Here is a 22,281-nt window from a genome sequence, read left to right on the forward strand (position 1 = left end):
CAGCAGTGCAGCCTTTTGGCCACAATCACACACAAGCCTACACATTTAAACAGCTGTTGTTGTAGCCGGATGTCCTTCCGCTTTATTGCTGCCTGCCGAACAGGCTTTCTAGCTGCTTGTCAGTTATACTTTTTGAATGAGTGCAGCCATTTCATTCATCCTGTCACACTGGATTTACCATACCGGTATTACAGTTTGTCTCAAATGCTAAAACACATTTCACAAATGTTTCCTCCATGTTCCCCAATGTCTAAACACAACACCCTTTTCTAAAAGTACATAAACACAACCACACCTTCTCACTTCAAAACTCAAACTTTCACACCAAAAGAGCAGCTCGAAGCTTTCAAAAATGTAAACACTATACACATCATTACACACTACAGCAAAACAATTGAAAACACAACGCTCAATTTGTGAGAAGGTTCTTTGTTTCATAACTGCCCATTTTTAGAAACTTTACAGTTACGGATCTTCTTAGATCTCTGCAGAGGATTAGGCATTTAGATTTGTGAGTTTCATAGGAAGGGTATAAATCTATAGAAAGTTCTGCATGTACACTACTGTAACACAACTCAATGCAAAAACAGAATCTATTGCACACAACAGTACTCTTGACAACATGAGCAGGGTGTGAAATTTTTTTATTTACTTTATTCACAACACACACAGACACACACCACAATCACTGTGCGGCATCATGTCGCTGAGCTGCATCGGGCCACATCATCTCATCCACATTGCAGGCTATATTGTCTCTTGCCAGGCACCGCGGGAAAAACGCCCTGGAATGGCAAATCCATCCTTGTAAGGCCTCCACTGGGATGTCACCACAGGCCAGCTTCATTGCCCTTAGGAGGTTCTCTCTGGTGTATGGTTGTCTGTCATAAACCGTCCATCTCCACGACGAGAAGAACTCCTATATAGGGTTCAGGAAAGGGGAGTAGGGTGACAGACAGACGTTTAAAAAGTGGTTACTGTTGGTGGTGAACCACTCTCTGATTTGGTTAGTTCTGTGGAAGCGGACATTTTCCCAAATGATCACATAAATGTGATGTGCGGGCCCAGGATGGTGTTGTTGGCGGTCCAGGAGGATGTCTTTTAGCTCCTCTAGGAAGGTGAGGAGATGTTGTCACAGCATTAGCAAACACTGTCTACAATTTTGAGTCGTTGTGTGTAATGAATGACGACAGGTGTGTTCATTGTGTTCAATCAGTGCTGCCTGTGGCAAGCGTTTGGCATCACATGAGCTTTCGTTTGAGAATATGAGCAGAGTTCTTTTGCAACTTGTGTTTTAGCAAGGAAAAATGTGTTTAGATTTATGAGAACGGAGGATTGTGTTTTGTGAATTGTGTCTTCATGTGAAATGTGTTTATGATGTTGGAAAATGATGGCTGGATTTAGTAAATGTGTTTAGACAACTGGTCGTTTGGTTTAGAGGATTGGCTTTTGTGTTTTAGCATTTGAGAACAACTGTAATGTGGGGTGAAGGCACTGCTGCACAGTTGCTTCCACTGGAAAGGAGCGCATCTTTAAAACTAGATAATATTTTATTTTGAAACTTTTTACATTGTTTTCTTATCTATTTCTTATCTGTTTTTAAAACTCATTGTCAAAGTTGGAACATAAATGAGGATGCATACTGACTGACCGGCTCCAGTTCAGCAGTGGTTTTGATTTGGTCACTAGACTGATGCAAAGGAATGTTGTTACTGTCTCCCCTTTAGCAGGGGCATGACAGAATTTGACATACTTCCCACAGTGCTTTGGACCACGCTGGATGGTCGGCTTAACCTGATTGGCTGAAAGGCTTGGGGGAATTCTTTTCATGGGGTCTGAACATTAATGTTGGGTTTTTAATGATTAGCATGTGACCAATGAAAAGTTCCTCATCAAGTGTTTGTCAGTGAGTTTAGATGTACTCCAGCTTCTGATGCAGTTTATATGGTGGATTAAGAGAACATCTGTTTAATAACCATCATGGTTCAACTTACAGAGTCATTTGTGTGAGTAACTGTTGTTGTTTTTCTATTTGTTTAATTTTGCCAAGTGATTTAAATGTCTAGCTGGATGATTGTTTAGAGTTTTTCTTTATAAGAATGTAAGGATCTTGTTTTTTTCTGTTGAGTCCGTTGGGTGCAGTAAACGGTGTCCTTGTCACGCCCTTTTTAGCACCTTTCTGCTGCAAGGAGCTGAAGATTGAGGCCAGCCCATTAGCACTTTTTTATTTAGTTATTTAGTTTGGACCTCTCACTTTATTTTTGATTTGATGCTTGCGCAACAATCTCAGACTCTTATTTTGTTCCTGTTATTTAACATCAGGATGCATTTACCGCTCTTTCTCCACCACAATAATCTTAAAGAAATACACAGATGCTTGTTTGAAAACTGCATTGTGGTGAGAACTGCTGAATTAGTTCAAAGACCTAGAAAAGGCTGGGCTTGTAAGTATATGCTGCAGCTGCACAGCTTTCACATTCGTCCCTGAGAAAGAGGCATATACCTGAAAATATGTGCAACTGTTCAGTTTTTAATTTTTATTATGTTTGTGATTAAATTATTTTTGTCTGTGCTTTATTTTTCTGCTTAAGGAGAATGTGAAATGGCAGGTGTGAAGACTCAGTTGTAGTTTGAGCTGCTTTAACAACCTGCGTCGTCACATTTTTGTTCAAAAGCTTTCGAGTAAAGCTCCTAACTCTGGCAGGACAAGTCATGTGATCCGACTGGAATTCAACTATTGTTTTAAGCTGCAGACATTTTTATTCCACAACTTGTAGGAGTCAAAGCACGTTTACTTTTAAATATACCATACCAATTTATTTATCAAGCGCATTTAAAAACAGCATGTGAGCTGACCAAAGCTCCTCACAGCTGGTGCAGTAATTATGCAAGACTAACAAGCCGTCACAACCAAAAATTAAATAAATATGAATATTCATCAAGCTCTGCAGCTGGAAGCAAGTTTGTACAGCCTGTCAGTTGCAAAGATGACATTAAAAAACAAAAAGAAAGATGAACAGGATTTCATCGCAGTCGTAAAATGATTTGAAAATCCGTTTTCAACATGATTTATTTCCAGAATCTTCTGTGTTCCAATTCCCCAAAAGATATTCCTAAATGACTTTGCTACTTATTGCCTCCATGACATAGTTGGGTTATTTTTATTCTTCCCATTAATTTCTGGAAATGATAGAACTTCTTAACAAAGGGCACGCATGAAAAATGTTGCACTGATTTAAAACGCGTGTGTTCTGTCTGTCATTCAGCTGAACTGTGTTTCTGTTTTTTTTTTTAGTCATCGTAGTCGAGAAGAGGATCGCATATCTAAACCAGGGGTCATGTCCACACCAGTCAAAAGCTTTGATGACGGTGTGGGGTCTCAGGCCAGTGACCAGGCCAGCTCCAGAGATGACAAACAGTTACCTCCGCTGCCTGGTAAAGTTACTAGAAAGTAACCCAGCAACTCGAGCTTGTCCTAACCTGCACCTCCTAACACAGTCTCCAGATCAATAAAAGCTTAAACTGTCATCTTAGACACAAACTATTTATTTGTAATTCCTGAGGTAAATAATTTGAATTACCTGTAGTTGAACAAGCGTCAGTACATTCTGATGCAGCCACCCACCTCAAGCATCAGTGTAATAAATGCAACATGTCAGCTTCTGTCAACTGAAAGAAAAAAAGCATCTTTGGCATAAATCAAAGCAAATTGCGCCCTTTTAAAACAGATTTTTGTTCTAATTTAACATTTTAGAGTCTATTGTGTTTTAAAAGATCAGTACAATAAAGTGATTTTTACTTGTTGCAGAACCAAAGCCAGTGTATGCACAGCCTGGTCAGCCCGACGTGGACCTGCCTGTCAGCCCGTCTGATGCCCCAGTGCCCAGTGCTGCTCATGATGACAGCATTCTCAGGTAAACTTCTTAGCTCTTAATTTTTTAAATGACTAACCCCTACTTCACACTGCAAACATCGGTGGAGCGGAGCGGCAGCAAGACGGTTTACTTGGGACTTTTGCTGCGATCCAGTACACACCGGGAGAGTCTTGGCTACGGAATGGCTTCCTCACCGTGCTCCTCACTGGATCACAAAATCCCTCGAGTTTATGCCACCCGTCACTCAACCAAAAAGAAGGAAATCACGTTTCAAATCGCTGTTTGATGTCAAATATGATGTTGGTCTTCTCCACTGCCAGGAGTAAAGCCATGAAATACACACCACTGCACATCAGGAACGATTCAGGGAGTAAATAAGCCGTTAGGTCACATGTTTTGACGTAATCTACATAGATATGAAATTGCATCTCTGCAATAGTCTTTTATTTTGAGTTACACTGAAACTGTATGTGATTTCCTGTCTAGCCCTACATGACTGCAGAAATTGTGTCCCAAAAGTGGCTAGCCTGGCCTGCCAGACTCGTCCTCTGTTTAATCCTGCACAGAGAAAGAGTCTGGCAACTCACAGGCAGAGAGGCACTAGAGGGGCGGGACTAGGAAGCTCAAAAATCAGAAAAGAGACGTAAATGCCGACTGTGCTGCGTGACGCCGTTGTTTTTTAGCGGTAGTCAAAAATGGCGTCTGGCTACGGCGCAAACATCTTTTTTTTTTTTTAAGGAGAAGAAGAAAGGCTTTTAGCGCTTCTACTTGTTGTTGTTGTAAAGACATTAAAGTCATTTAGAACAGAGGAAAGAGCCGCAGCGAACTCCGCCACTGTCTTCGTTGTTTATGAGAAACTGAGCGTCACTGTGTGTGACGTCCGCAACACTGTAGTGTTCTACCTGTAGTCAAAAATGGCGTCTGGCGACAGCGCAAACATCTTTCTTTAGAAGAAAGGCTTTTAGCGCTTCTACTTGTTCTTTTAAAGACGTGTCCAAGTCATTTAGATCAGAGGAAAGAGCCGCAGTGAACTTCGCTTCAGTTGCCACGTTTATGAGAAACTCTGCGTTATGGTGTGTGACGTACGTCACTCAGTGCTGATTGGCTCGGTTAGAATTCTCAGGGGGTGGGGTTACTTGAATAGGACAGTTCCTAGACCCTTTCTCTGTGCAGAATTAAACAGAGGAGGAGTCCGGCAGGCTAGGCTAAGAAGCGACAGGGCGCAGCAAGCTGCTTCTGGGACATGCCCGGAGATTTCCACATCACCCCCATAAGCTATAATGGATTCTAATTTGAAGCTGAGGCGTTCTGCGCCACTGATGCTTCCAGTGTGAAGTAGGGGTAACAAATGTCAACAGTGGCTGCATGAAGTGGGCTATAAACCAAGTGCACATTGTTCACGTCACTAATAATGCGCTGTGCTTTCCTGACCCTGTCTCATGGATCTGTCGGAATTATACTTTTTGTTTTTAATATTTTATTGTCTGACATGTTTTGCTTCAATCTTCCTCACTGTGTTTTCCTGCAGACCAAGTATGAAGCTGGTCAAGTTCAAGAAGGGAGAGAGCGTTGGTCTGCGGCTAGCAGGCGGGAACGACGTGGGAATTTTTGTGGCCGGAGTTTTAGAGGACAGTCCAGCTGCCAAGGAGGGGCTGGAGGAGGGCGACCAGATTCTCAGGGTATGCTGCACTCCCTTCTCTGGAGTTGCACAGCTTCTGTTTTCTCACTGCAGATTAGGAAAATGTGTGTACAAACATGGCAGACGAAAAGATCTGAGTAGGCGCGGGAGAAAGATCAGCATCTAATGGTGTCTGTTTCAAAAGCATTAACTTTTATTTTTATAGGTGTTGACGGTGAAAAGAACATCTGTTGCTGTTGTCAGAAGTCGATAAGAAACAGCATCCCACACAATTTTAGATGATAAATAATAAAACTGTGTCATTCATGGCCCCGATGGATCTTGGGAGTACAACACAATGCATTTTACTAGTTTATGAGTCATTCTGAAGCTCTGGCTTGTGTCAGAACTCTTTTTGGTTCCAGTGTGAAGACACAATAGTTCTTCTGACTCCAGAACAGTTGACTGACTGTCTGACTGAACACTAGAATAACTTTGTTGATGGGCTGACGGAAACCACCTTTATGTCAGCGTTCGATCCAGTCGTGCGTTTCTGCTGCAGTGCTCGGAGGCTGAATAGTTAATTCTGTTAATCTAATAAACATCAAGTTTTTGCCATTATCTTGCTATTGCATCATATATTCCTCCACTCAGTGTAATGGTCATGACCGTGTGCTTCGTCGACGGCACAAACACATCCTTGAGACTTCCAGGACATTGTTTTCCATCCTTAGGTGGTTTCCCTTTGGTCACGGTGTGCTAGCAGAGATAAAGAAGCCAGGCCTTTCTGTTTCTCAGAAGGATAAAGGTGCCTTTTTGAGGTTCAGTGACCCAGGCCATGTGTTTCTGATTCTCCTGCTGCACTTCAAGCAGAGTCAATAAACAGCAGTTATTGTGTTTAGTACAGCAGCAGGAGACCAGTCCAGAAGTAATACTCTAAGCTGCTTCTAGTGAGGCGTTTCACGTTTTGAACGACAAGAAGTCAAGTTTCCCAAAAATAGTTTAAAATGGCATTAAAATCCATCATCCGATTGCATTTTTAAAAATCATTTAAAAGTGGTTTAATCCGGATCAAAGTGAAATGATTTTACTTTTGTATTTGTAGGTGAATAATGTGGACTTTGCAAATATCATCAGAGAAGAAGCGGTCTTGTTTTTGTTGGATCTTCCAAAAGGAGATGTTGTTACCATTCTGGCTCAGAAAAAGAAGGACGGTGAGTCTTTAGTCTCCTGTGGTGTAGCAGCGATTCTCCAAATAACCTGTTACGTCCTCCTATCGTTTCAGTCTATCGGAAGATAGTTGAATCAGATGTGGGTGACTCTTTTTACATTCGGACACACTTTGAATATGAGAAAGAGTCTCCATATGGACTGAGCTTCAACAAGGGGGAGGTGTTCCGTGTGGTAGACACGCTTTACAACGGTAAACTAGGCTCATGGCTCGCCATCCGCATCGGCAAGAACCACCAGGAAGTGGAAAGAGGCATCATCCCAAACAAGAACAGGTGAAAGATGTTTTGTCACACCTTTTAATACTTGCACAGCTCGTCCCAGGGCGTAATGAGCGAAGGAAAAGGAAATAAGCTTTGTTATAGTTGTGAAAGTAGAATGAGACAGTTTAGGTGGAGATTTTATGCCCCTCATTTAAATATATGTGGGTGTGTGAGTCGACATTTAAACATTCTGTTTGTGGTGAAACTTTTTAGATTAGGTTAGATGTTTTATATCATGCTTCAACAGCACATACTTGCAACTGTCTCTTCAATATCATATCTGCCAAAAATAATCCATGTTTCATTTAATATTTTTAAAGCATCTGTGAAAAAAGCCTTGAATTCCTTGAGCACACTTACCTCTTATCCATGGTGCTTTCAGTCATTTAAATTGTAGATTTTATTGATCGATTGTATGTGCAGTAATTTAATCACATAAATTATTGGAAGCTGATTCTTCAAAGATGCCTTTTTTTTATTCTTCATGTCCAGATTAGCAAAGTGGGAAATTCCCTTAGGTTTATCATTTTTATACTGTTTATGAGTTTCAATTTCTTAGTCATTCAAGAAAAAATGACATTTTGAGTTGGTTTGCAGATGTTAAAACGTTCTTTTATTTTTGCTACAGGTAACAACAACATGGTAGCTTCAGCATGTTGTACCAAATGAACCATAATTCAAACCATTTAACCTTGTGCCTACTCTTTCCTGGCCAGAGCTGAACAGCTGTCCAGTGTGCAGTACACCCTTCCAAAAACACCTGGGGGGGACAGGGCCGACTTCTGGAGATTCAGAGGTTTGCGAAGTTCCAAGAGAAATTTACGGAAAAGCAGGGATGACTTGTCGGCCCAGCCTGTTCAGACCAAATTCCCTGCCTACGAGAGGGTTGTGCTGCGTGAAGGTAAGTACAGTAGCAATAATACATTATTTTATAAAGCATTGTTGTTTTTATTCACTCACTTCAGTATGTACCGTATTTTCTGGAGTATAAGTCGCACCAGCCATAAAATGTATAATGAAGAAGAAAAAACATATACAAGTTGCATTTTGGGGAGAAATTTTATTATTTTTCTTACAAAATCTGAGACCAAGCGTTTCATATTGCTAGACAAGTACCGGTAACAATAACAGAATAAATAACGCGGGCGCCGCAGCGCGCCACGGTCTCCAGCAGAGGATGGCGGTGTTTGAAACCCTCCCAGTGGGGCAGGAGAGCTCATCCCTTGTCCGGAGCCGGCCCGCAGCAGCGCGGTATAGCCTACATAATTTGGTATATAAGTCGCTCCGGAGTATAAGTCGCAGGACCGGCCAGACTATCAAAAATAGTGCGAATTATAGTCCGGAAAATACGGTATATATATATATTTTTTGTTTTTTTGTTTTTTTCTTCTTGGGCTGATTTGTACTTGAAGTTATTGTGCCTGGATAGTTCTTTCTTTAGACTTTGAACATAAACAGCCATTCAATGTGTTTACATGTGCATCTACATCGAGCAATGGCAAGAATCGAGCTAATGCCTTCACCAGAATGGGAACCTTTGTCTTAGTTTACATGTTTGTTAGAAAATCAAATTATCGAATGAAGTTTGTTTGAATCCATATTCGCCCTTTCATGTTAGCATTTTCATGTTAGCTTATAGCGTCACACACATATAAAAGGCTGGTGGGAGAGAAGCAGATGAAGTAAAAGCAGGATGTGCACAATGATATAAGGAATGGATACAAACAGCGCTGCAGCTCAGTGTGTTTGGTACATACTGGTGGTGTTGGTCGGAGGGACCGGTGGTGTCAGTGTTCGGCAAGCCTTGCCTCTGTCAGTGCACCCCAGGGAAGCTGTGGCTACGTTGCAGCTCATCACCAGTGTGTGAATGGGTGGATGACTGTGAAGTGCCTTGGGGGGTGTAGAACCCTAAGAAGGCGCTTTATACAAATACAGACAATTTACCTTGCGCCTTTCCCTCACAGAGCTGATGGAGAAGCATAGATTAGGCAGTACACGTCAGATTCACGCAGTCTTGTGGCGATGACATCATCAGAAGACCTCTCCCACGGTATCACCACTTCCTAAAGCGAGAATGCCCAGGCCGGTCATAGCGAAGCTGGGATGTGGGTTACATCCAGAGAAATGTGGTTATTTACCCCCACCCCACCCTATATAGCTACCTCAGTTCTGTTGGACGTCAGTAGGGCTAAAGCAATCATTTGGTTTTCGGACATGAAAATGCGCTGACTGATTTATGTTGCTTGTTCGCTCTTACTGACACGGCGTCCTTTGATTACAGCTGGGTTCCTGAGGCCTGTGGTCATCTTTGGGCCGATTGCAGATGTGGCCCGATCTAAATTAGCCAGAGAGGAGCCAGACATTTTTGAACAAGCAAGTAAGTAAGGACACACTGTTCAGTTTCTTTATGTTTCCTGAGGTATTTTTCTGTGTCTCGTGGACCGAGACCAGAGTGTCAGCATCTAGCTCGCAAGCTGAAATACGATGAGCAAACTGCTGTGTTCTTCACATACTACTGATGTTCTCTTTGAGTCAGCTGTAGTGTTTAGTAAAAGTTCTGTTCTAGCTTTCTAAGATTTGATGTTAGGGTTGGTTATGTTGGTGGTTATTATAGCAGTTACTGCTTCCTGTGAAAACAAACATCCATCAGTGTCCATCAGTTCCTTCTTCACGAGATCGGCTTCAGTTTAATGTCAAAATATTATCATTCATGCTAGATTTCCTCCCCGTCACTTTCCCTCACATTTAGAGTGTGTGTTGTTTTTCTCTTTCAGACACAAAGCAGACCTGAATATTCATTTTTATTTCATCGCTTATCTTAAATGTGGTGTTTTTTTTCTTTCAAAAGTTGGAGTTTTAGCTCCTTGAAGTGCACAACCACTTAGGCCTCCATAACCAAACACACACCTAGCACACACCCAGAGTGTTTCCATCGTTTATGTGCACAACTCATGTTTGTGTAACTGTATTTTCTTTTCAGAAACACAGCAACAACAAGGAGGAGAAAGTATGTCACTTAGTGCATCAAACTTGTTTTTAATTACTCTTTTAACTGAGTGAATGACAGTTCGTCTATAAAGTGTTTTGGTGCCCAGAGTTCCCTATTCTGTTGGTGTTTAAATAATAGTCATTGCTTGGTTAATGCATTTAGGGGAATAGCACTTAATTTAATATTTTTTTAAATCATCTCATTCTTTATCACAAGGATCCTGTAACCAGAATAAGTCTTGTAAAAGATATAGGGAACATAAAATAAGCTTTCATACTGACACTATGCTGTTTTTTCCACAGACATTGAGACAAATGTTTAACTTTTTCTAGGAGAAGGACAATTTATAGAATTTTATTTCACTTTAAACTCACCTGGCATTAAAGATAAATCTGTTGACTGATAAAAAGAAAGATGCATGGTGTTTACCTGGCAAAACAACAATCAACAAGCACTTTGTCTGTGGGATTGTGAATGTTTGAGTGGAAATGTGACTGATGTGAAGAATGCTTTTTACTCCCCTGCAGTCAGTGTTGTTGTGTGTCAGTATGATTTCTTGTTCATATTACAGATAACTGTAAAAATTCCCTTCATACACAGAAATCTTAGCTTACCATTAAATTCAGTGGTATTCCCCTCTTTAATAGGTTTTTTATCATATGAACATGAAAGCAACAATGCTGCATGTTGAGCTGTGCTGCATAACAGGCTGTGGAGACTGAGATGAGATTAATGGGCTTCTAACAACCCACTGTGTTCAGGAAGTAACAAATGACCAGCAGGAGTTACATGGTTGGAACTGATGACTTTTTAATTTATTTTTTAGACATTTTTCCAGCCTCTCTTGTCTTCATTTGTCCATATTTACACCCCCAGCACAAATTACAGCATAAAAAAACTTCATCTTAAAGGTTGTTGCTGCATTTGCAAACCACTAAGTGCTCCATGATAGAAAAACTCCACAGATAATTTTTCTTAAAGAGCAAGTCACCCCCAAATCAACTTTTTTTCCTGATAAACTATATACATGCGTGTCTAATCATGCTGCAGACACGTGTAATCAATAATTTTGCACTTTAGTGCATTTTAGTTAAAGTTTAAATATTCTGCCTAAAACTGTCAGTGTTGTGCCGTTGTCAGGTAAAAACTCTGCCCTGCATTTGAATTTAAACCTGCCATCGCTATTGGCTAAGAGGTACGCTAGAATGTTAACTGGTACCATATGATGTCACAATGTTGTGGTGTGTGTGTGTGTGTGTGTGTGTGTGTGTGTGTGTGTATTTGTTAGTGGCTCCGCCCTCTCGGTCTGCTAGGCAACAGCATTTGTTGCATTTTTCAAACAGGAAGTGGGAGAGAAGTAATACTCTGGTAGGGGGTGACTTGCTCTTTAAACAATCGTTTATCAACATTTGCCCAGATAATATTTAGTGTTCAAAAATACTAAATGCAGTAAATAGTTTCAGTTCAATGTTATTTTAGAAAAACGTCTGCCATTGTCGTATAAAAATGGCTTCATTTATAAATAGACTTCCTGGTTATTACATAATCTATCATCAGGACCCCCAGTGTTTAGGTCCTAGAGCTAATTAGGGTCATGAGGTGTTGAGGTCCAGACTGAGACAACTGCCCTCTTTTTGCACCTCGTGTTTCTAGCCAGGAAATCATTGCTTGTCTCTGTTTGAGTTATAAACCCGTCTTCACATTCTCGCTCAAATCCTCGAGGCTTTACAGTGACCCCGTAGGCTCTGTAATCCCACATGACCATGCTGCTTCTGTATTTGCATAATTAATATCAACATACTCACACAACACGTTTCCTGCACTATATTTTACACTGCTACGTGCACTTACACACACACGCCCTAATCCCAACATACATAAAGTCTGTTGCATGGATTGGCTGCTGTCCTCATCTTGTTTGCATCATTTAGCTGTTTTCATAATCGTACAGTCGTCCTCTCCTATAAGGCATTGGTGGTTATGTTTTTAACCACTCTATTTATGGGGATTGACAACTGCACGCTACAAGGATGTCTAATTGGGGCACAGCCTGTGTTTGTTGTTTTTGCTCTCTTGTGCGGATGTGAAGCCCTGATTGTCCGTTTGGCTTCTGCAGAGAGTGAACCGAGAGACGCTGGAACGGACCAGAAAAGCTCCGGCATCATCCGCCTGCATACCATCAAACAGATCATCGACAGAGTGAGTTAAACTGGTTATACAAACCCGGTATACGGGCTTACCCGTAGCTTGATAAAAATGTTTTGATGACATAAGCAGCACAATAACAGTTACAGCTCACTGCTGCCCCCTGGTGGTCTTCACTCTTCTGCACTATTCATGACCTAATCCTGGTTTGCCATTCTTTTAAGTTTCACATCAGAAAGCAATCAACCAAATTACCTGAGCTCAACAACAATAGAAATGCCATGACTGTTGTTAAAGAGTAACTTAACCCCAAAATAATTTGTTTTTGCTTATAAACTGTATAATTGGGTCTTTGCAAATGCAGTCTTTCTGTTACTGTGCATTTTTTGACATGTTTGTGTAAACTTGATTAAATCTAGAATCTAGGTCTAAAAACGTCTAAGTGCTGCCCCCTGTGGCAGAACAGCGGCTACTGCATTTTAAACGTGTGATTGGGGCTGGAACAATTTCAGGTCATTGGTACAGTCTCCTCCCACTCCCCCTCCCTCCCAGGATGGAAATTCCCCACACTTGGCCAGAGAGGGTGCTCGCTGCAGAGCTACAAAGGCGGAGCTGCACCAGAGCCAGCCCCGCCCATTCACGCAAACTCAGCCTATTCCACTGACTTCTTCTGTTTTTGTTTTTCAACTTTATCGCAAACTAACCTGACCCACATGAATTACGGCTGTTACTAGTTTACAAATGTTAATGCTATGTTCTATGCTCCAATTAAACAAGATAAATATAACTTGCTACATGACAAAGCCTGAATATATCCCAAAATGAAAAGGTTTCTTTTAGCAAATATCTGCCCACAGCCGCTCCAACAAAAGTGTCCTATACAGCATTTAAGGCATATTGTTGTGTGGCCTCTGGTAGTCCAGTGGCAAGATCGTCTGCCTTAAGTTTTGCTTTCCCCGCTGCTGATGCTGGTTCGACTCTCGGTGGGGTCGGCAGCAATCTATTTAGCCAGCTGAAACATTTACTTTGTTTATATTTTAGTTGTAATGTTTATTTTCAGCAAAATATTTATGTCTCTAAAAGTTCTTTGAATTTGGTCATTCCTAAACAGCATTTTAGTTGAAACTCTGCTCACAAATGGACTCACACTGGCTAAATAAACAAATAAATTAAAACAAACACATTAGTCATTATATGTTAAACGGTATACCAATAAATGGTTAAAAACATAGTACTGGCAAGTGTAGCTAGAAAGGAAGAAAAAAGTGTGCGCCGCTACTGGGAGGCGAACCTGCGCAAAACTGCATGTCAACCTGCCTCCATAACCACTTCACCACTACATCTGGTATAAAGCAAGTGGCATTACATGTAATTGTGCCATCAAGTGTGTCTTTGTAGATGGGATGTATGGTTTTTCCGGCGGTGTCATTTCAGAAATAATTTGTCAGAAAATTCACAGAATATCCAGATTTGAGAACCAACACCAGACCCGCTTTGGGGGAGGAGACCAAATTGAAGCTGAGATGGGAGGAAAATGCATGAATGAGGCCAAAAATGGCTTTGGCGTGTTTCTTATGAGGAAATGACAACATAACATGGTAAAAAGTTCCAAAAGTTAGATTTTTTATTATATGAAACCTTTACAAAAACTGTACAATTAACTTCTCAACTCCGTCCTCAATCTTGCATTTTAGATGATATTGGCTATAACACCCTCTTTGCTTCCAGAATGCTATCAAGTCTGACAACTGGAAGGAATTGGGCTGACTGATGGAATGGGCGGGGCCGACTTTGGTGCAGTTCTACCTTTGTGGTTCTGCACCGAGCACCACTTGCTTGGCCATGCCTCTCTGTGTCTCCTGGCAACGCCCACTTTCATGGCATTTTTCAAATCTTGACCAGGGGTGGAGTTACATTTTCTGATGGTGTGCAGTCCCTCTTTAACTCATTCTCTTAACTCATTTTTTTTCTCTAATTTCCCGCTGGGATTAATAAAGTATCTTTGAATTTGAATTGAATTGAATTCAAATTTACTGCCAATGACAACTAAAGTCGTCATTTGCATTTTTTTACTGTGTGGGCATCGGAACGAGCCCTCGCACCGTGAGAACAAACATCTCAGCTCTAAAGCCGATCTTCTTCCGCATACGTCACACATCACGTGATCAGGAAGCAGAAAATTAATGTGTTAGGAGATCGTTTTGGGCCGTTCCTGTAAAAAACTGCCGATCACAATTCAACAACGGATTATGAAAGAACGGATAACGTTCGAAACGCGCAGATTCTTCCTGATGTAAGAGGTGAGTCTCCGCTTTGTTTTGGTTGTTTTGGCGTCGACATCATGCTAGAGCGCAACGTTCTGTGACTCTTAAAAAACAGTAAAAACGGTGAGAAACACTGGCAGCGAAGGCCTTTACCGATCAGGAAACGGCTGGCAGCGAATGAGTTACTAGGAATCACTCTGAACAAACCTGTTTTCATTCAGCCAAATAAAAGAACATTAACTGATTGACTGTGTATGTTTTGGGGTTTTCTTTATACAAGGACAAGCATGCAGTGCTGGACATCACTCCTAACGCAGTGGACCGTCTGAACTATGCTCAGTGGTATCCCATAGTGGTGTTTCTGAACCCAGATAGTAAGCAGGGCGTCAAGACCATGAGGACCCGCCTGTGCGCCGAGTCCAGGAAGAGTGCGAGAAAGCTATATGAACGAGCCCTGAAACTAAGAAAGAACAACCACCACCTCTTCACCAGTGAGTTCATCCAGGGTTTGAACTGAAGGCGTTCCCCACATGGGAGGTATTCTGACTTATTCAGCCTTTTTAGGATTGGAATCTTGAATCCATTGGGTTAAGTTAAAGCAATAACATTGATTAATTTTTTTGTACTTTACTAACAACAAATTGTATAATTAAATTAAATTATATTAATTCTTGAAAATGGCTGAGAAACAGTCAAGAGGCTTTATCTTTAACCTCCAGTGGTTCTGTGGAGACCATCAGGTTTATGCTCTGTTGGTTTCAGACGGAAGTACTGGATGGTTTTACCTCCTGTTGAACACTACATGACAACACTACTGACTTTATAGAGGGCTGGATTGGATTTAGAGGCTTTAGCCATCATTTTACAGTTAGCTACAAAATGTGTTCAAAATTATATTGAGAAAGAGAAACTTTGAGCATCACATAAATATCTGTACAGCTCAGTGAGACTGGGTTATAATTCCCATTAATACATTTGTGTAGCGTGCCTAAACATTTGTGACAGTTTTCAATTGAATTTCCTAAAAAGGCAGATCCTGAGTGTATCTGAGCAACACTTTGTGGGTGTATTTAACCAGTCCTAACTGTTATTATTAGGTAGGTAAATTCATGATTGTTTTATTTTGTTTTCTGTTCTCTGTGCATCCAGCCACTATTAACTTGAACAGCATGAATGACGGCTGGTTCGGAGCACTGAAAGAAACGATCCAGCAGCAACAGAACCAGCTGGTGTGGGTTTCAGAAGGAAAGGTAGGACATGAACAAGCACAAAAATTAAAGCAACAGTTTAGATTCTCCTTTGGTTTGATCTTTTCTCCTCTTTTTTGTCCTTTAGGCTGATGGGGCAGGTGACGATGACCTGGACATCCATGACGACCGCCTGTCCTACCTGTCGGCGCCGGGTAGCGAGTATTCCATGTACAGCACCGACAGCCGCCACACCTCGGACTACGAGGACACGGACACGGAAGGAGGAGCGTACACCGACCAGGAGCTGGACGAAACACTAAACGACGACGTGGGTCCGCCTACGGAGCCCGCCATCACCCGCTCCTCTGAGCCCGTCCGCGAAGACACGCCTGTCATCCAGGAGCCTCCAGGCTACGCTGCCTACCCACACTCACTGCAGCCGGACCCCTTGAACCACATCGACCCGGCTGGGTTCAAGGCACCAGCGCAGCAGCAGGTAGCGTTTCTGAGAGCTGCACGCCTCCCCTGTTGTCTGGAGGACGTGGTGTGCGTTAGAAGGGTTTTCTGGAGGCGTTATTGAAGCCGCTTCTTTCTTTTTACACTTATTCTGTCTGATGTTCTGAAATAATATCAGTGAGAAAGTGAAAACTAATGTGGTCAGGCATTTATCTTAACATATATGAATGATAAATATTATAATATATACAGAGATTTATTACAGTGTCTATTTTATCTATTTACTTCTATGCTAATTGGTGTTTGTTGGTGTATTTTTTATTTACTGTAGAAAAAGAGAAACACGTTTCACTGTGCTGTTGTATAACCACGAGTTGTCTTAGAGGTCCGATTGTCCCTGATGTCACTGGGAGAGAAAAAAAAACGTGTTTGTTTCTAAGTGTCTGTACCAGTAGTCACCTTTGTGCACTTTGTTCTGCCTATTATCGGGACATTACGACACCAGAAAGTATTATGTGCATGAATGAAATGCCAGTGTTACTTCAGTATACTTCTGAAATGTATTAAATAATACTCATTAGGCGGTTGTGGAACCAGTATCAAAACGTTTGTCCTCTGGTGTGTTAACACTCATGAAAAAGGGGAAAGAACAATCTACTGTACTGTAACGATAGCATTAAAATCGAATTTGCGTTCTCTAACACTGACAACTTGTCCTGTTGCTAATTCCTAACATTCAAAGGCCTCTGGCCTATTTACAGAGGGGTTGTTTTGTATCGGATTAGGTTATGGGGTTGTAGAGGGGCCGAGGTGGTGGCTGCACTTGTTTAAACTGCACCCTGGTGTATCAGCACATGTTATTAAACATTTCTGAACCACTTCACAGAAAGCAGAGGCTGCTGTCACACCTAGCATCTCCCAGCAGGCTGAGCCCCTGGCTGAGGCAGCGCCCCCTGCTGGCGACGTTACTGTAAAAACTGTAGAGGCTCTGAGGCCTGATGATGCTCCTGCAGCCCCTTACAACAGACCAAGCCCCAACCCAGAGGCTGGCTCTCTTAGGAGGCCCACCCCTGAGCTAGCCCCTAAGAGCATCACACCAGAACCTCTACAGTCTGGACTGGCCGGTTCGGATCCAAAGGTATCCATCTGACCGTCGCTGGACGCTTCGCGACCTGGCTCGGCTCCGCTCAGCTCGGTCTGACCCGGCTGATCTTTGTTGCTGCTGCCTGTCTACCTACTTCTGCTACTATGCTTCTCTTTCTGTCTTTCTGACCTGCATGTCTGCTGATTTAAGTGCTGCCCAGGAGAGATTAGGATGTGTGTGTGTGTGTGTGTGTGCGTGCGTGCGTGCGTGCGTGTGTGTGCAAGCAACAAATAGGTAAACAACAGTGAGTTTGGATTGTGTTAATTTGCTTACATGTCTGAGAGTCGTGGAAATCCAGCAGCGCTCACTGTTGCTTATCTTTGCATGGCTACAACATGTTTCCCTCCTTCTCTGTTAACGACGACAACTTAATGTGTTCATGCTGTGTTTATAAATGTAGGCTGAATTTATAATGTTGTAAAAGTAGCCATCGACTCTCCAGACATATATGCATGTAGCTGCAGACGTCCTAAATGGCAGAGGTCATCTTTAAGATGTGACTGGGCAGTTTATGGTTACTTCTCTCCTGTAAAGACTGAACGTGTCCTCCTCTATTTTTTTCTTCCTTTGGTATAAAATATTAGGGCTGAACGATCTCGTTTTTGGACCGAAATTGCGATTTCAAACTGCACGATCACGTGACCGTCAAAGCAGCGGTTTTAGCAGTTTTGACTGAACCAGGATCAGTTGTGTAACTTTTTTTTTTTTTATTTTTTTTTTTTTTTTTTTTTTTTTTACATCCGGGGCTTTCCCCCTGTGTTATGGCGGCAGCAAAAGCCAGTGCGGGGGAGGGGGGTGGGGTGTACCGTCCAGAGGCGAGCCCAACTCCACAGCTGCCAGAGCTGCATGTTCAGGTTATTTTCCCTGTTTTATGTTCCCACACGCAGCGCTGCTAGAGCCGATAATAATGGCACCGTAGGTGAGCCCGGGACAGAGAGAGAACGTAGTTGAGCAAGGGAGAGAGGGACTCCTCCCACATCGGAGCAAGTTCAGGCTGATTTCCAAAGCTTGGTTTATGCTTCATCAGCGCAAGTGGGGAGTCGCGCACTTTAGTTGACTTGAAAGCTCAACTTCTCTTTAAAAAATTGGTTTGAATGTTTCTGACGGCACACGTTAGTTCAAACAAGCTAAGGTGTCAGAATGCGTGCGTCTCTCACAGAACGGATGTTTTAGTGCGGAAAAACTATCGGACGGCTTTGAAAAACGTGCAGCCAGCCTGCCACGGTAATGCAGGGATAACTGTGTTATTTGATGCATTTAAAACAGATTTCCTCCATGCATTTTTGGAGTAGAACATGTTTTTATAAAGCTCCTCTCTAGATAAAAACCACAAGCACAAGTTGCTTCACAAACACATAAAAAAAGAACATAATGTGAGAAAAAATGAACAGCTTTAACTGTTTTTATTGTATGATTAAATAGTAAATATTAATGTGGATGATTGGTTGTACTAGATTAGAATCTAGACCATCTTTTCACTTAATCTACAGGATGCCTTGGCAGGCTAATGTTAGACCTTTGTTTGCAGAAAATCGTGAATTGAACCGAAATCGCAATTTCTGCTAGAAAAATTGCAATTCAGTCTTTTCCTAAAATCGTTCAGCCCTATTAAATATCATTGTGGGTGCTTATGTTTCTTTACAGTTTCACCAAGACCGTGGGTATCTTTGCTGATGTGTGTATGCACATGCACACGTGCACGTGGTAAAATGAGAAAACTAATCGTTTATGTGCAATTTTTCTTTGCTTAAAAGAGAAAGATCGGTGATGGAGAAGGCATCCCACTGTTTTGGTGTAGCTTTAAAATATTTTGAATCTTTGTTTCCTTTCAGTGAATAAGTCGTATCCTGTGTTAGTTTTTTGGGGGGTGCATCTCTTGGCTGTGCTGCGATTTCCAGTTGGTCTGAAATACATTGTGACCAGTAACTCTCCCCTCTCAGTGTTTCTATTTCAGGTCTTTCCCTTCCTGTTTTCTCTTCTGTGATTAATTTTAAGGACGCGTTGCGATGTTTGACGCTTTAACTTTTTACTTTGTTAAATATTCTTTATGTTGTGCAGCAAATCACACAAAGTTTGTAATCTTTCTTTGTTCTGCATTTGTTTGCCAGATGTTTCAGAAGGATCCATACAGCATGGACAACACGGGGAGAATCAGCAACAGCATGAAGCCGGTGAATTACAGCGCCCAGCAGCCATACAGAGATTACGACCATCCGCCCAGTCGGTATGATGTCGGCAGCAGTGGAGGTGGTTTTCCAGAACCAAAGTACCGGAACAATGATCACATCCCGCTCTATGAGAACAGCGTGCCTCACTATGACCAGCAGCAGTGGAACCCCTACAGCCAGCCTCACTCGACTGCCAATGCCCAGGCCTATGACCCCCGTCTGCCTTACAGTGACGGTCCTGATGCACAGTACACCCCCCCTCTGCGCTTTGACGAGCCCCCACCTCAGCAAGGGTTTGATGGGCGGCCTCGTTACGGTAAACCGACGGGTCCAGGACCTGTTCGTTATGACGACCTTCCAGGTCTTGCATTAGGGACTGATCTGCGTTACGACCCAGATTCTCACCTGGGCCCGTACCCCTCAGCTGTTCAGCGACCTGCCTATAACCAGGGACCAGGGTCGCACCTGAGGGGCTACAAGCCTCAGCAGTACGACCCTGCTCCGGGAAACTTTGAAACCAGCCTCACACCTCCACCTAAAGCAGATGCCCCTTCGCCTTCGCCTGTGGAGACACTGAGGCCTGTTCCTGTCAGAGATGAGCCTCCGGAGGAAGACCCCGCCATGCGGCCTCAGTCGGTCCTGACGAGGGTCAAGATGTTTGAGAACAAACGTTCTGTTTCCATGGACCGAGCCAGAGATGCAGGGGACTCTTCTATGAACAAGGTCCACTGTTAAACTTGAATAATAAGTTGAATGCAGCCAGAGATGATGTAAAAGGGGAGAGCATTAACAAGTTTTCCATTGATCATTTTAGGCAGGTGATTTACCTCTGAAACCAGGTGGAGTGATCCCTAAAGCAAATTCTTTAAGCAACCTTGATCAAGAGAAGACCTTTAGGTGAGTTGCTTTTTTTTTTTGTAAAGTCTTGTTTTTCTTGGTATTTATTTATTTGCTAGTTTGTCGTTTTACATGTTGAAACGTTTGTTTTACGTTCGTCCTCTTCACTGCTGCACCAATTCAGAGCCCCAGAGCCTCAGAAGCCACAGCCCAAGGTAGCTGATGACATTGTGCGCTCCAACCATTACGATCCTGAAGAGGATGAGGACTACTACAGGAAACAGCTGTCTTACTTTGACAGACTTCAGGCTGGCCCTAACAAGCCCCAAGCACAAACGGCCCACGGCTACCCCAGGTACCCTCTGACCCTCCTGTAACCTAAAGACGTGTTTGTGTTCCATGTCTCTGGCTTTCAATCAGGCCAAGTGTGTGAGGCGATGTGTAAAAGAGCTTCTGTTATTTTATTACCAAGTCGTTTCTAGTTTGAGGCTCACATTTGTGTTCTCGGCTGTGTGATTTAGGACGGAGTCCATAGAGAAACCGAGTCCACTGGAGAAAACGTATGAACCAGTTCCCCAGGTGACTCCATCACTGTCACCATCCACACTGCCTAAACCAGCATCTGAAGGTAGAGCTTACCGTTGCCTCTCTTCTTGTTTGAAATTCTGATTAAACTGTATTTTGAACAGAGCTTCTCTACTGACCTACTTGACTCCTCCACAGCTAAGCCTCATGCCCGAGAGAACACTGTCCAGACCAGCTTCCTGCCTCAGAAAAGTTTCCCTGAGAAGTCTCCGGTCAACGGGACAAGCGAACAGCCTCCAAAGACTAACCCTAGCTCTGGAGCGCCATCTACCTACAACCGCTTTGTTCCCAAGCCCTTCACCACGTCTGCCAAACCTTTTGCCCGCATGTTTGACAGTCCTAAGTTCAACCACAACCTTCTGCCCAATGATAAATCTGACAGCGCTCCAAAGGTAATGCCTACCCACTTTTCCTTCCAGTGTTGTTTTTAGATTACATCGAATTCTTTTATGTGATCAGACCCACAGCTCCAGTCCGGTGAAGCCTCAGATACTCCCGCAGCCTCAGAACATAGACCATGATAGCGGTGTAGACACCTTCAGCCGCACTGTGGACAGTCGTCCCAAAAGCCAACAGAACAACATCAATGCTGTGCCCAAGGCCATCCCTGTGAGGTAACCCCCCCCCCCCCAAGTCTAGATTAAACCAGGTTTAATAAGTAGAGAGAATCACAGTGAATGCATCTGTCTGCCAGTCCCAGTGCCCTGGATGAGGATGACGATGAGGATGAGGGCCACACTGTGGTTGCAACAGCTCGCGGTATCTTCAACTCCAACGGTGGGGTTCTGAGCTCCATCGAGACGGGCGTCAGCATCATTATCCCACAGGGGGCCATCCCCGACGGCGTAGAGCAGGAGATCTACTTTAAGGTGTGCCGAGACAACAGCATCCTGCCGCCGCTTGACAAGGAGAAAGGTAACTCATCAGACTTGGTGCCATCTTTATCTTTTTATCTGCTTCTGTTGTGTTTTTAAAAACATAGCACTTGGTAGTAGCTTAAGTTTCACTTTAAGTACTACTTTACCAAGTTTGGGCGACTTCATAGTAGTTTTTCTTACAAGCATCACCTCTTTGTAGCATATCCTCTACCTGATGAAGAAGAGTTGAGACGTACGGCACGAGTTGCCGTACCACAGCTCAGGTGTGTGGTCCAGGTGCCAACTTAATAGTATGAATGTAATTCTAACTGCTGATGACAGAAGGTGCTGGCGTCTCTTTATTTGTGCGATGATGAGGTCGGTACAGCAGCTGTATGTGTGAGTGGGAGATAACCAGATCTTGTCACAGTGACGTAGAACAGCTGAATGAACAACCAGCAGCTGGAGGAGGAGTAATGAGCACTTAATGTCTCACGGAGCGCTTCGGTGGCGTATATTTCTGGTAAAATATGTTGAGGTGGTGTAAAAATGGTTCTTATAAATTCTGTATTTTTGGAATTTAAGTTATCGGAAATCTCATCTAGTGTTAAAGGTTTGTTAAAGCGTCATGTTTTATCCAGTAAAAAGTGTGATTAGGTT

At 42.7% G+C, this 22,281-nt stretch overlaps 1 protein-coding gene across 8 annotated transcripts in view; it reads left to right on the forward strand.

Annotated features, from left to right (window-relative positions):
* The window catches only part of tjp1a (tight junction protein 1a), a 150,300-nt gene that overhangs the window by 120,865 nt on the left and 7,154 nt on the right, over window positions 1-22,281 (forward strand). For 4 of the 8 annotated variants that reach the window (XM_070555031.1, XM_070555033.1, XM_070555034.1 and 1 more), the window contains 20 exons: window positions 3,296-3,435; window positions 3,809-3,914; window positions 5,404-5,554; window positions 6,599-6,707; window positions 6,779-6,998; window positions 7,703-7,887; window positions 9,268-9,363; window positions 9,967-9,993; window positions 12,092-12,174; window positions 14,665-14,875; window positions 15,534-15,634; window positions 15,720-16,070; window positions 16,917-17,168; window positions 19,283-20,065; window positions 20,157-20,239; window positions 20,364-20,534; window positions 20,701-20,807; window positions 20,903-21,156; window positions 21,224-21,378; window positions 21,459-21,679. In XM_070555031.1, the coding sequence (XP_070411132.1) occupies window positions 3,296-3,435; window positions 3,809-3,914; window positions 5,404-5,554; window positions 6,599-6,707; window positions 6,779-6,998; window positions 7,703-7,887; window positions 9,268-9,363; window positions 9,967-9,993; window positions 12,092-12,174; window positions 14,665-14,875; window positions 15,534-15,634; window positions 15,720-16,070; window positions 16,917-17,168; window positions 19,283-20,065; window positions 20,157-20,239; window positions 20,364-20,534; window positions 20,701-20,807; window positions 20,903-21,156; window positions 21,224-21,378; window positions 21,459-21,679 (3,806 nt within the window). The remainder of the gene's footprint in view (window positions 1-3,295; window positions 3,436-3,808; window positions 3,915-5,403; window positions 5,555-6,598; window positions 6,708-6,778; window positions 6,999-7,702; window positions 7,888-9,267; window positions 9,364-9,966; window positions 9,994-12,091; window positions 12,175-14,664; window positions 14,876-15,533; window positions 15,635-15,719; window positions 16,071-16,916; window positions 17,169-19,282; window positions 20,066-20,156; window positions 20,240-20,363; window positions 20,535-20,700; window positions 20,808-20,902; window positions 21,157-21,223; window positions 21,379-21,458; window positions 21,680-22,281) is intronic. The other 4 variants (XM_070555032.1, XM_070555037.1, XM_070555036.1 and 1 more) reach the window with 2 other exon arrangements.

The sequence above is a fragment of the Nothobranchius furzeri genome, chromosome 9, assembly GCF_043380555.1.
Source record: "Nothobranchius furzeri strain GRZ-AD chromosome 9, NfurGRZ-RIMD1, whole genome shotgun sequence".
In the NCBI taxonomy this organism is placed as follows: Eukaryota; Metazoa; Chordata; class Actinopteri; order Cyprinodontiformes; family Nothobranchiidae; genus Nothobranchius; species Nothobranchius furzeri.